This window comes from Prinia subflava, chromosome 30, assembly GCF_021018805.1.
Source record: "Prinia subflava isolate CZ2003 ecotype Zambia chromosome 30, Cam_Psub_1.2, whole genome shotgun sequence".
Classification (NCBI taxonomy): Eukaryota; Metazoa; Chordata; class Aves; order Passeriformes; family Cisticolidae; genus Prinia; species Prinia subflava.
The window spans coordinates 688,825-701,363 of NC_086276.1; the positions used below are offsets into that span (position 1 = coordinate 688,825).

The window sequence follows — 12,539 nt, forward strand, 5'->3', positions numbered from 1 at the left end:
TTTTCCAGCTGGACTCTGCACTGCAGCAGCCATCACCCACACACAGCCCTGACTGCCCAGGGCCCGCCTGGGCTGCCCTCAGCAGCCTCCAGAGAAAGAAAGGCTCGGCTTCCAGCGCTCTTTGCAGCGCTCTTTGACTCACCCTCAGGTGACAGCAGCAGGCTGCTCTTGCCTTTGCCTCGGCAATTGGAGATGGCGCCTGCTCTTGCACCCTTCTGGCTGCCAAGTGAATTTGAGCAGCACAACTGCAATTGCCTTTTTCCATCATTGTGCTTTTGTGACAGTGAACTGAGGATTTTTGTTGCAGGCACCACGATAAGAAGAGTGTGAAATGCTCCCAAGTCCCTGGGCACTGAGTCGAGGGGAATTAAAGCCACACAGGTCACGTTTGCAGAGCTCCAACACAGCCCTGGTGCTGCTGGTGCTGCTGAAATCAAATCAACTTACAGAGGCCATCACAGAAATTGCCCTCTGGAGTGTCAAATAAAATGAAAAAAAAACCACCAGGAGAAAGACAAACCTCAACTTCTTGACTCGCTTCATTGCTTGCTCTGAGCAGCAGAAAATGGGGATGGCCAGAGGTATTTGCAGCTGCTGCTGATCCCAGCTGCAGCTCAGCCCTGTGCAGAGTCCCAGCAGGAAGCTGAGCCCAGCCCGGGGAGCTCACACAGTGTCAGGGAGATTCTTTCTCTGAATTCACTCAGCCTTGCATTCCCCAGCTATGCCTGGTACCACCTCCTGTTTTCTAGGCTTAGAACAGCAACAATGCAAACCTTACCAATGGCACAACTGCCCAGTCCACAGGGAAAAGGACAGAGAAATTGTAAACTTCTCCAGACATTTGTCCTGCTTTGCTGGAAAAGTCGTGCTGCACTCACAGGATAGAAATCCAAGAGAAGCTGGAGTTGCTGGCACATCTTGTAACAGAAGCTGGACCTCGTTCTCCATGAAAGGTTCTTGGAAAGAGCAGCTGGGACTGTGGAGAAGATTGCTGGAAAACGGAAACAGCTTTCCAGAAGTGAAATGAAAATGAAAGAAACAAACCAAGCTGTTTTCCTCTATTTCTTCCTATGCTTCCCTTTTCCATGTTGCACTACTTGTCCATGCCATTAATTCCAAAGGGATGTCACCTCGAAGATCGGTGACTTAGTGAGTTTTAGACACTCTAAAGTACCATGGGTTGTACACACAGTTTGCCTTCCCTTGTTTTTGTTGTCAAGCAGTGCTGGAGACATAAGTGTAGTGCTTGGATCGGGCACGAATCCTGCAGGCAGGGAATGTGCCCCGGCAGTGTGTGAGCCTGAGCAGGGACAATGCAGAGCAGCAAGCGAGGGGATTCCTCTGGCACCGCGCAGGAGTCCGGACTCTGGGTCTGGGCTGCACAGGGCCAAGTTCCCGTGTTTGGACAGGCTCAGGGACTGCCCCCGGGGCGCGCGGGGCTCGGCCGTGGAACGGACACGCGGACAAACGGCCCCGGGGCTTCGGCGGTAGCGGCGGCAGCGGCGGCAGCGACTCCACAGAGTCTACGAACTCTGCGACCCTCCTCATCTCTCGTTCCTCCTCTCCCTATTCCACATTCCTGCACTCTCTCCTGGTGTCCCTTTCCCGGTCTCCCCAGCCCCTCTCGGTGTCCCCGTCTCGGCCTTTCCCTCTCCCCCTGCCGGGCCGGGCCATGCCCCCGGCCCGCCCCCGGCCCCGGGCGGGGCTGCCCCGTCCCCGTCCCCGGGCGTCCCCCCGCGGTCTCGCCTGGGCCCGGCTCTGGCCGTGCTGGCGGTGGCGCTGCTGGGCCGGGATCAGTGCCTGGGGCTGGGGCGGCATCGCCACCCTTTGGCTGCGCCTGGGCCGGGCACGGCCTCGGCCCCGGTGCCGACCCCGAGCCCGGCGCCGCCTCCTCCCGGGCCCCGCGGAGGACACACGCGGCGCGGCCGCTCCCGCCGCCTCCGCTGCGGCTTCCCCGGCCCGAGCTCCGCCGCTCGGCAGCGCAGCCGCCGGCCCCGAACCGCCGGGGCCCGGCGCGGGTGGGGATGCCCGGCCCGGGCCGCTCGGGGGGCGCTCGGGGGCCGTGTCTGGCCCCGGGCCGAGCGCTGACGGCCGCGTGTCGCCCGCAGGGAAGGCGCAGGAGGCCCTGCAGGACCGGTACCGGCTGGGTTCGCTGCTGGGGCGCGGAGGATTCGGCAGCGTCTACTCGGGGACACGAGTGTCGGACGGCGCCCCGGTGAGCGGCGGGGCCGGGGGCGGGCGGAGGAGGAGGCGGAGGGCGGAGCAGGAGGAGAAGATCGGACCGCAGCGGGGCGGTCGGTGAGCTCAGCCCGCTGCTGTCCCTTGCTCGCAGGTGGCCATCAAATGCGTGCCGCGGGATCGCATCCGGCTCTGGGGCGAGCTGGTGAGTGAGCGGGGCCAGCGGCAGAAGCCGGGCCGTGGCGGGCGGCGAGGAGCCGGGGCCCGGCAGGGTGGGAGCCGCCGGGAGCCCTGCGGGGAGAGCGGGCCTGGGCTGAGCGGGGCGCCCAGAGCAGCCGGGGCTGGCTGAGGGCTCCCAGAGCCCCGGCACGGCCTCAGCCCCACTGACGGCATCGTGCTCCTCCCGCAGCCCAACGGCGCCCCTGCGCCCCTGGAGATCGTGCTGCTGGACAAGGTGTCCGCTGGCTGTGCTGGTGTCATTCAGCTCCTGGAGTGGCTTGAGCTCCCCACCAGCTTCTTGTTGGTGCTGGAGCGTCCCGAGCGGTGCCAGGACCTGTCGGCTTTCCTGGCGGAGCGGAGGTTCCTGCCGGAGGAGGAGGCGCGGGCGCTGTTCCGCCAGGTGCTGGAGGCCGTGCGGCACTGCACCAGCTGCGGGGTCCTGCACAGGGACATCAAGCCTGAGAACATCCTGCTCGACCTGGCCACAGGAGAGCTCAAACTCATCGACTTTGGCTGTGGCGCCTTCCTCCAAGACACAGCCTACACCCAATTTGCAGGTGAGCCCCCTCAGGGGATGTTCCTGGGCATCTCCTGGCCCAGCCTGGCTGTAGCACCGGGCCTTCCCCCTCTTACTGCTGGCAACAGCATGATTTCTTGAGCCAAGTTCCTTTTGTCTGGGCGTGGGAGGGGGCCAGCCCCCACATGCCCAGGGATGCTGGGGCCAGGCTCTAGGAGTTCATCCCCTGATGAACTGCGTCTGTGTTCCACAGGAACCCTGTCCTACAGCCCACCAGAGTGGATCCACCAGCAGCGCTACCACGGCGAGGCAGCAACGATCTGGTCCCTGGGCCTCCTGCTGTACCACCTGGTCGTGGGGAAGCACCCGTTCAGGAGGGGCCAGCAGATCATCTGGGGCCGCATCTTGTTCCCACGATGGCTCTCTCCAGGTGGATCCTCATCTCTGGGCACAGGGGAATACCAGTGCTGGGAGACAGCAGCAGCCTCATGAGCACCCTGCTCTGGCAGCTGCTGGGGAGGGGGCACATGTCCTGCTCTGCTGCTCTCCTCCAAACAGACAATGCATTGGGAAGTTTAGGCACAGCTCTGGGCACACCCAGCATGGCCTGGGCATGGGAATGGGGGGCCAAAGTAGACGGGATCCTTCTCCAAGTGACTGATGGATTCTGGTTTGTCTCTTCAGAGTGGCAGGATGTCATTAAGAGGTGTTTGTCCATGCAACCCTTGGACAGGCCATCCTTAGAAGACCTCTTCAATGATCCTTGGCTGCAGGGTGTTCATCTGCCCTAGAAGATGGGAGAGGTCCATGTGCACAATTGGATCCAAAACCTGGCAGGTAACAGCTCCACACATCTCATGGCAATCAGTGCTAAAGAAGAGCAGACTGTTTTTGTCCTGCCTGTAGCTCTGAGCAGGGATCATCAGATGGGAACATCTGTACTGGAGCTTAGCTGGAGACCTGCTTCAGCAAGCACTGGTGGCCACCATCCATCCTAGTTTTTCTTGTCCTGCTTCCTTGACAGCTGGGGCCCTGGGCAGAACAGTGACAGCCTGCTCTGGCCCCCAGGGAAGGAGGAGCCCCTGGAGAAGCTCTGTCAGGTGGGGCTGCTGCTGGAGACACCAAGGACAACCTCAGGGATGACAATCTCTTCCTCCACCTGGTCACCAGCAGCTGAAGATGATGGAGTTTGATTCTGGCACCTTCTTCAGAGACATGCTCCATGCCCAATCTGCAGGTGAGTCCACAGCCAGGGGGATGCTCCCAGATCCGGGCATGGCATGGCCTGGCCGGGCACCAAAGGTTCCTCCCTTTGCTGGGCCGGAGGCAACAAATCCTTCCCTTGGCTGTCCAGCTGCTTTTTGGCTCTGGGCAGCTGCTGAGGGGCTGGATGTGGCATGGCTGGCTGCAGGCTGGGCACATGTGCTGCCCTCCTGCTCTGCCTCCAAGGGCAGCAGTGATGGGGAGGTTTGGGCCCAGCTCTGAGCATGGCCAGCACGGCCTGGGCACTGCGGGCGGCTGGGACAAGGGCACAGGAGCCTTCAGCTGACGGGCAGTTTCTGGTTTCTGTCCTTGCAGCCGGGCTCTGCGGGTGCTGAGGCTGCTCTGGGCTCTGCCAGGGCTCTGCTGGGCTCAGCCCTGGGCACGGCTGGGCTCGCTCTGCCCTCACATTGCTCTGACAGCTTTGCAGCACACCAGCCCCTTCTGAGCACAGCGCCTGAGCTTTCTGCTTTGGCAGCTGAGTGAGACTCTCCTGCTGGCCCAGAGATTGCAGGTAGGGATCCACATCCAATTGGCAAGAACCCAAACACTCCACAGTCCCAGCTGAATGCCTGGATCTTCACGGGATGTTTTGTCTGTCCCACTCTTCCTTCCTTTTTGGCTGGAATTGTGCAATTGCCCTTTCTTCCTCCTCTAGGAGCGCCACAACTGAGCAAAACCTGGTGAGTGGATGGTGTTCCTAAGGCAGTGCAGTCTGGAGCTGATGGATGAAGAATTGCCCTTCTGCAGCTCGAAACCAGAGCAAAAAGCTGTAAGTGGGACTTTGTGTCTTTAAAAACCCCTGAAAACTTCGAAGGGAATGTGCAGCTCCTTCAGAGGGTGAGAAGGAAGGTCATCTTCTAAAGGATTTGGAGTTTGACAAAATTTAGATTCCCAGTCCTGCTTAGATCTGGTGGGGCACAGCAATTTCCTATTGCTTCTGCCACAATTTAAAATAATACTGGAAACAAACTGCAAAATCTTTGTAAACGCCTGCCGAGGTCAGTAGGAGGGATCCATGCCATCAACACATTTTCAAAGTAAATAACTGAGATCCCATTTTAAAAAGATTAATTATCTCTTTATCCAAAGTTACTAAGTCTTTTTCACTATAGATTTCGGATTTGTTTTTATTGTTCTCATTTTTTCTTTTTTTTTTCCTTTTTTTTTCTTTTCTTTTTCTTTTAACAGAAAATCCTTCCTAAGAAAGGAGTGTCCTTTGCTGCTGGTTCCCGTGTGGAGCAGCTCCCTTCCCGCTGGCTGAGCTGCTCAGGCACAGCTCGGCAGCTCCTGGCCCTGCAGGGCTGAGGCTTTTCCCCGGTGCTGGGCACAGACTGATGGAGCAGCACTGCTCAACACGGGCACACACAGAGGGAGCAGAAGCAGCTGCCTTTGCCCACCTGCAGCTCCAGGGCCCAAACTCTGAGCACACAGGGCTGGAAGGGACTGGCAGGCTCCCTGTTTGCTGTGCTGCCCCACTTGTGGCCAGCCCAGCTCTGCAGCCCTGGGCTCCTGGGCTTTGTGCAAGGAACAGAGGTGAGGACTCCCTCTCCATGTGCAGCTTCCAGATGGAAAAGGCTGCTGTGAGCAGGCAGCTCCAAGGGCAGAGAAACGAGGGTCTCCACCACTGGATCTGTGCCACTTCCACCGTCCTGGGCAGCAGCCACTGAGCCCAGGGGAACAGAGGGCACAGCAAGAGGGACAAAACCAGGCAAGGTCAGAGCCTGGGAGGAGCCAGAGCTGGGAGCAGGAACAGCTGCTCCATTGCACTCTTGGAGAAAGCTCTGGGCTGTTTGTGAGCACTGAAAGGCGTGAAGGGCAGAGAGGAGGCCACAGCAAACAATGCTTGTGTTTGCACACCCTCCCCTCTCAGTGTCCCAGAAGGAATTGCATGAACTGTGTTCTTCTCTCGGAGTCGTCTCGTTCAGCATGAGCAGCTTTGCACCAGGAGCTGAAGGAGCTGAAGCCTTGGGCCACAAGAGCTGAGCAAGAGGGAACTTCTTGACCAAAGTGATGCTGCTAACATGGACCTGACTGAATGCAGTAGATAAAATCATGGAAATATAGAATCCTTTCTGTTGGAAAAGACCTCTGAGCTCATCAAGTGCAAGTGTTAAGCCAGTACTGTCAAGCCCAGCAATAAACCCTGAAGAGCCAGGCCTGGACAAGAGGCCTGAGTGAGGCCTGAACAGCGGGCCCTGAGCCAAAGGCGACCTCTGGATGAACCTTCCAACCAAAGGGTATCTTTGTTTCTGCTCCTTAACAAAAAATGCATGGTCATTAGCCTTGTACTAGATGTATCCACTCCTTAGTGAAACTGGTCTTGACCTTTCTGTATTTAGAAGCCAGACAAGGCCATGAAATCTGACATCTGGCCTTGTCTGGGGCTGTATGGTCAAAGGCAACTCCCTTGGTTCCTCCTTGGGCCCTGGCCAGGCTTTGGGAGGGACCCAAGAGGAGGATGAAACCAGATGTTCCTGCACTAGAAGTGCTGTCAGTTTGTTTATCCATCTCTATCAAAGCTGGGCTCTCTCACAGCCAAGCTGGAGCCTCACCTGTGGCTGGAGGCACCTGCAGGAATTCCCAGTGTCCGGGAGTGGCTCTGCAGTCCTTGGCTGTGACAGCTTCCCCCAGCTGATGTGTGGGTGTGGGTGATGGGAAAGTGTGAGGGCAACTGGTGATGGATCTTTCTTCATCACTGCGGGCAATCTTTGGTAGTGATGCTTGGGGGCATTGCTGAGCTGCTCCTTTTGTGCTCCTTTGCTGCTTTGAGCTGTAGGAAATGACACTGATTCCTTCAGGGGGTGTCTGTGTCTTTGGTGCTGACCCTGCCCACTGGTCAAACAAAATTGGCATCGTTTGGCCAGAGCAGCACAAAATATCACTTTCTCAGTCTAAATGGGAGGAATCAGTCCTATCTGACATTCCCAGATGGGAAGGCCTTCCCCAGAGTTCTCTGGCTCTGGAGTGGGCTGAGGTGGGAGCGGATTTTTGACAGGGGCCACAGCATTAGAGGGTGTAAAGTGTCCCACCCTGGTTCTAAAATGGCTCACTGCTCAGCCTGGGTGGGGACCACAGTGGTCCTTAAAAAGGAGAAACTAGATGCCCTAAGAACCCTGGTACAGGAACAACTGGTTCAAGGACACATAGAGCCATCTATGAGCCCTTGGAACACCCCAGTATTTGTTATGAAAAAGAAATCTGGATAGTGGAGGTTACTCCATGAGCTGAGAAGAATCCATTCTGTGATGGAGAGAACGGGCACGTTGCAGCCTGGTCTGCCATCTCCTGCAGTGATTCCTGCCTCCTGGGACATCCTGACTGTGGACTTAAAGGACTGTTTGTTCACTCTTCCATTGCACCCAGAGGACACCCCAAAGTTTGCCTTTACCCTGCCTTCTGTCAATAACACTGCACCAGTGCAAGGTTCTCAATGGAAAGTACTTCCCCAAAACAGGGGAAACAGCCCCACAGTCTGTCAGGGCTGTGCTGCTCAGGTACTCTCATCAGTGAGAGAACCATTTCCAGGGGCATACTGTTCCCATGACATGGATGACATTTTGATTGCAGCCCAAACCAAAAAAGAACTCTCCCTGATTCAGCCAAGCCTGCTGCAAGCATTGAAAACATTTGGGCTGCAAGTAGCACCAGAGAAAGTGCAGCAGCAACCAGCCTGGAAATATTTGGAACTCAAAATAATGGACCAGACTATACAGCCAAAAACAATTCCATTTTCAACCAAAATTCTAACTCTAAACGATGCACAAAAACTCTTGGGTACCATCAGCTGGGTCAGACCTTACCTAGGACTGACCAACTCTCAATGAGCACGTTTAGTGGACCTCCTAAAGGGTGACTCTGAATGAACTTCCCCCAGAAAATTAACCCCAGAGGCAAAAGCTGCTCTCCAAACAGCAGAGCAAGCTATCACAAACAGACAAGTCCACAGGACATGCCCAGAGGTGTGTATCACTGTGTTTATTCTCATTGTTGATTTTCATCCTACTGGTATTACTGGACAGTGGAATACACACTGGTCTGATCCTTTGCACATTCCAGAATGAATGTTTCTACCTCATCGACCAAAAAAGATGACATCCACTGTCTTTGAACTAATTGCACAGTTAATTATCAAATGCTGTCCCAGGTGTTTACAATTGAATGCTAGAGCTCCTTCAAGAATGATCTTGTGTCTGTGACACAAGAGCAATTGGAATGTGTTTTGCTGACAGTACAGCCCTGCCAAGTGCTTTGCAAGGACACTGGAAGGCTTTGGGTACCTGCCAGACGTGTCCGTCCTGCCTTAGGTCCTGTCCAAGAGCACAAGCAGCATTCTCCTGAGGGCCCTCAGCAGACGCTGTGGAGCTGTGTGTGGAACAGGGACAGAAACAGCTTCTTCACCCACCTCATGGGGATCTGGGACTCTGCAAGTGACAGTTCACTGAAGGGTTCTATTTGTTTACCAACTGTTGTTCTGTTTACAGTGTGGTTTTTCTGTTTACAAATTGTTTTTCTGTTCATTGTTTTTTTCTCCCAGTTTTCAAAGTTGAATGTTTTCTTGTTTCAGTGCTAAGTTGTAATTTGTACCCATAAGCGTTAACCTGTCCCATGCTAGCCTAGAAGATTGTGATCTGGCCTGACAGCTCCTGGCAGTGAGTGCTGTGACTCCAGGGCTACATGGGACACATCACTGGCTGAGGAGAATGAAGTTGGACAAAACCTCCTTCAAATTAAAGCCATGCTGTCTTCTGTTACCCCATCTGCAAAAGGGCCCTTGCAAATGGGATAACAGCAAACAACTGGCATTTGAATCAAAACAAAGGGAGGAGATGTAGCAAGGTCCAGGTGGTTTACAGCTGGACATAAGGAGTCTGACCATAACAGACCCAACTGGGCTGGCCTGGCTTGTTCTAGAAGTGCCATGGGGAGCAAAGAGCTCAGGCAACCCCATCCAAGCCCTGGATGCAGACACAGCACTGGCCAGAGATCTGGGCAGGGCAGATTCCCAACCAGCAGGCTTCCCAAGGCTGGGAAATTCAAACTCACTATCAAAGGGAGCTTGGAACAATAAATTGTGGCTGTTGGTCTGAGCTCAAGAGGATCTTGTGTTGTGTGTCTGTCTCCAACCCACCAGCCTCGTGTTACACTATCTATATCTATATCTATATCTATATATCTATATCTATATCTATATCTATATCTATATCTATATCTATATATCTATATCTATATATCTATATCTATATCTATATCTATATCTATATCTATATCTATATCTATATCTATATCTACATTGAAAATGTCTTCAGCTTCTGTCATTAGACCTTTATTTCATTACTGCTTTGATTGCACACCTCTTTCAGGCAGGCTTTTCCTCTCTCCTTACTTGCACTTGTCAGGCCTGAGAAGAGAAATTCTGTCGAGCCTTGGGACAGTTCCCATCACCTATCCCTGCTCCTAATGCTGCTTTGAATCATCTTGGGAATCTGAGCATGAGGGAAACTGGGGGGACTTTAGTGAGAGCAAAAGTGAGGCACAGAGGCCAAAGTGTAAATGCAGAGGCTGGGTTCCCCCAGTCTGCAGTGCTGTGGGGATTGGGGCCTTGCAAACTGCTGTTTTTCTCTGTCAATGGCTGATTCCTTCTGTGGATCTCCTCCTGGAATCCCTGCTTTGCTGTCAACAAAATGATTGGCTCTAGGCACGTAAAATTTGGCGGAAGGTAAGAGTGGAAAGTTAAAACAACAGGATACTGAAAAATTTGTAAGAGGAATAATGACTTCAGTGAAAATCCCTCCATTTTAAATCTTCCAAAAGCATTTTTACAACAATCCACAGAACTGTCCCAATTTTGAGTCATCTGATCTTCCTAAATAGCATTTTGCAACCAGAATTAGGAGTTGGGAGACACTAAAGAAGGTTTAGCAGGGGATTTTTCGTTGTGACCTTAGTACATATTTTTTACTGTGCTGTAGTTTGCAGGGAGGCCCCAAGCTCCAGCTGCAGCCTGCGGACCTTTTGACCTAAACATTCCCCAAACCTGCTGGGGGACTGACCCAGAGCAGAATCTGTAGGGAACTGTGTCAAATACTTCCCACCAGAAAACACTTGAAGCTTGATGGTGATCCACTGCTCCCAGCTGAGAGCACAGGCAGTGCCAGCAGTGAGCAGTTTGCTGCCTGCTCTGTGCACAGCTGATGGCTGTGAGGGGAGAGCTGTGGGATGAACAGGCTGATGGCTTTTGGGGGCATACAGAACCTTCTGTCTCTACTGCTTTGTCTGCACTAGAGAGTGCATTTTCCTAGAGAAATACCTGGAGAGTGGGAAGGATGGAGAGAAAATCGTTTCCTGCCAGTGGATGCTGTGCTTGTGGCAAACACAGGAGTTACATCTTGTAGGAGTCCTTTCTGTCAATCCAGAGGGATTGCAGGCTGAGATCAGCTCAGCTCTGTTGTTTGCCAGGGCAGTGAGGACCAGACTCTGCACCACACTTCTACAGGTGGGGATGAGAGGGTTGAACCACATCCAGAGACAGGATGAGGAAGGGGTCGTGTTTTGTCTTGCCATGCACAGCAGATATCCCAATTTGAAGCAGTGCTCTCTTCCCAGATTCTGCTTCTTGCTCTGCCTCCTTCCATGTGAGAAGACCCGTCCATTGGGATCCTGTCCCTCCCACCCATCCCTCTAAAGATCTCCATTACTGGAGGAATTGGAACTGTTGGAACAGCCTTCAGTGTGATGAGCAGTGGATTTTTGTAGTCAACATGCCAATTGAAAGTGCTGCAAATAAAAGATCAACTCCTTCTTTCCTGGAGAAGAAATTAAGGAAAAATATTTTCATGTTATGGACTGAATGTACAACGCTAACGAGGTAGAAGATGGAAATGAGATTACCTCCTGAGAGGAGTAAATTTGTCAATTTAGCAAATTAGAGAGAATATGCTTTCACCTTTGAAGTAGCCAGGTACCAAAATGATGCCGCTTGGAGTAGGCAGGGCTGGGGTGGGAATTGCTCCCATGGGTTTTGACAGATCTATTCACATAAGAGTCCATTTGCTGCTGCCAGCCCTGGAAGCAGGGCTTGCAGAGACAGCTGGTCAGGGACAGTTTCTCTGCCTGATTTTAACCCATGTTTGACAGAGCTTTCTGTTCTCTTTGCATCCCTGGGGATGGTGTCCTGGATGAGACCATCCTGCCTCACCCTGCCTGCATGGTGGCACCGAGGTGGCTTTGTGTGAGGCACTTGGGCCTGCAGGGGCCCTGTGCCCTCAGCCAAAGCTGAGACAGCTTAGAGGGAATTGACTGAGTTTTTAGCAGCATCAAAGGCCCTGTGAGAAATAATTAGTGCTGTGGCCACACGAGGTGAAATCAGAGGGTTTCGTGCCTTTTGGCAGAGGATCAGGTCCTGCTGCAGAAACTCCCATCCGGAGTGTGGCAGCCCAAGGCATCAGGGAGAGGAATGAGGTCTCACCGGGCTTCTTGTCCAAAATCAGCCCAAAACACATCCCCTACTAATGCAAAAAAGCTCTTTCTGCTGCCTTCTATCAGAAAGAGGGCAAAAATTGGGAGGGAGAACACCAGCCCTGAAATGCTGAGGAAGAAGAGCTCTGTTCCACAGGGATGCTGTGGAGAGGCCTGCAGGCGGTGTGCGCCCACCAGCCCAGCCCTGCTGCAACTGCTACTGTGCTGCTGATTTAATTGAATTAATGAGCAGGGGGAGGATCTGGAACCAGAGTTGTGCTGCTCCAGTAACAGCAAACAAGACTTTCTTTGGGGGCTGGAGCTGCTCTCAGGTTCCAGAAGCTGTGCTCGCCAAGGGAATGGCACAGTGACCCAGAGGAGCAGGAGAAGCTGGCAGAACCCTGCCAGCTCAACACTGAGATTTTCTGCTCCCAAGCACAGACCCCACATCCCTGCAGCCCCTTTCTATCCAGGAATGGGGTGAAAAAGGGTGGAGAGCCCCTGCGGATGTGATGAGATGAATTCTCCACATCAGCCCATTCTTGCTGTGTTCTTTCCTCCTGTTGTGAGATGATGTGCTGGGATCCCTTTCACAGGGGTTTGTTACTAAGTTAAACATTCTGGATTTTTCTGCTTTTTGTCGCATCCCTCCTGTGCCTGGAGCTGCTGAACTTGTTGTGAACATTGAAAACCTCTTCAGTTGCTTTTAGACTGAAATTTCATTACTGCTTTGATTGCACACCTCTTCCAGGCAGGCTTTTCCTCTCTCCTTGGCTGCACTTGTCAGGCCTGAGAAGAGAGATTTTGTCAAGGCTTGGGACAGTTCCCATCATCTATCCCTGCTCTTAATGCTGCTTTGAATGATCTTGGAAATGTGAGCATGAGGAAACTGGGGGGACTTTGGTGA

At 53.6% G+C, this 12,539-nt stretch overlaps 1 protein-coding gene across 1 annotated transcript; it reads left to right on the forward strand.

Moving 5' to 3' along the window:
- Window positions 1-1,231: 1,231 nt before the first annotated feature.
- LOC134562716 (serine/threonine-protein kinase pim-1-like) lies at window positions 1,232-4,145 on the forward strand. Its single transcript, XM_063420239.1, has 5 exons — window positions 1,232-2,215; window positions 2,333-2,383; window positions 2,588-2,954; window positions 3,168-3,751; window positions 3,939-4,145. The coding sequence occupies exons 1-4, from the start codon at window positions 1,673-1,675 to the stop codon at window positions 3,404-3,406; spliced, it is 1,200 nt and encodes a 399-aa protein (XP_063276309.1). The 5' UTR covers window positions 1,232-1,672; the 3' UTR covers window positions 3,407-3,751; window positions 3,939-4,145.
- Window positions 4,146-12,539: the final 8,394 nt, after the last annotated feature.

Coding starts and splice junctions, on each gene's coding strand:
- LOC134562716 (XM_063420239.1), top strand. CDS start 1,673: ATGCCCCCGGCCCGCCCCCGGCCCCGGGCGGGGCTGCCCCGTCCCCGT. Junction 2,384..2,587: donor TCCGGCTCTGGGGCGAGCTG/GTGAGTGAGCGG, acceptor CTCCTCCCGCAG/CCCAACGGCGCCCCTGCGCC. Junction 2,955..3,167: donor AGCCTACACCCAATTTGCAG/GTGAGCCCCCTC, acceptor TGTGTTCCACAG/GAACCCTGTCCTACAGCCCA.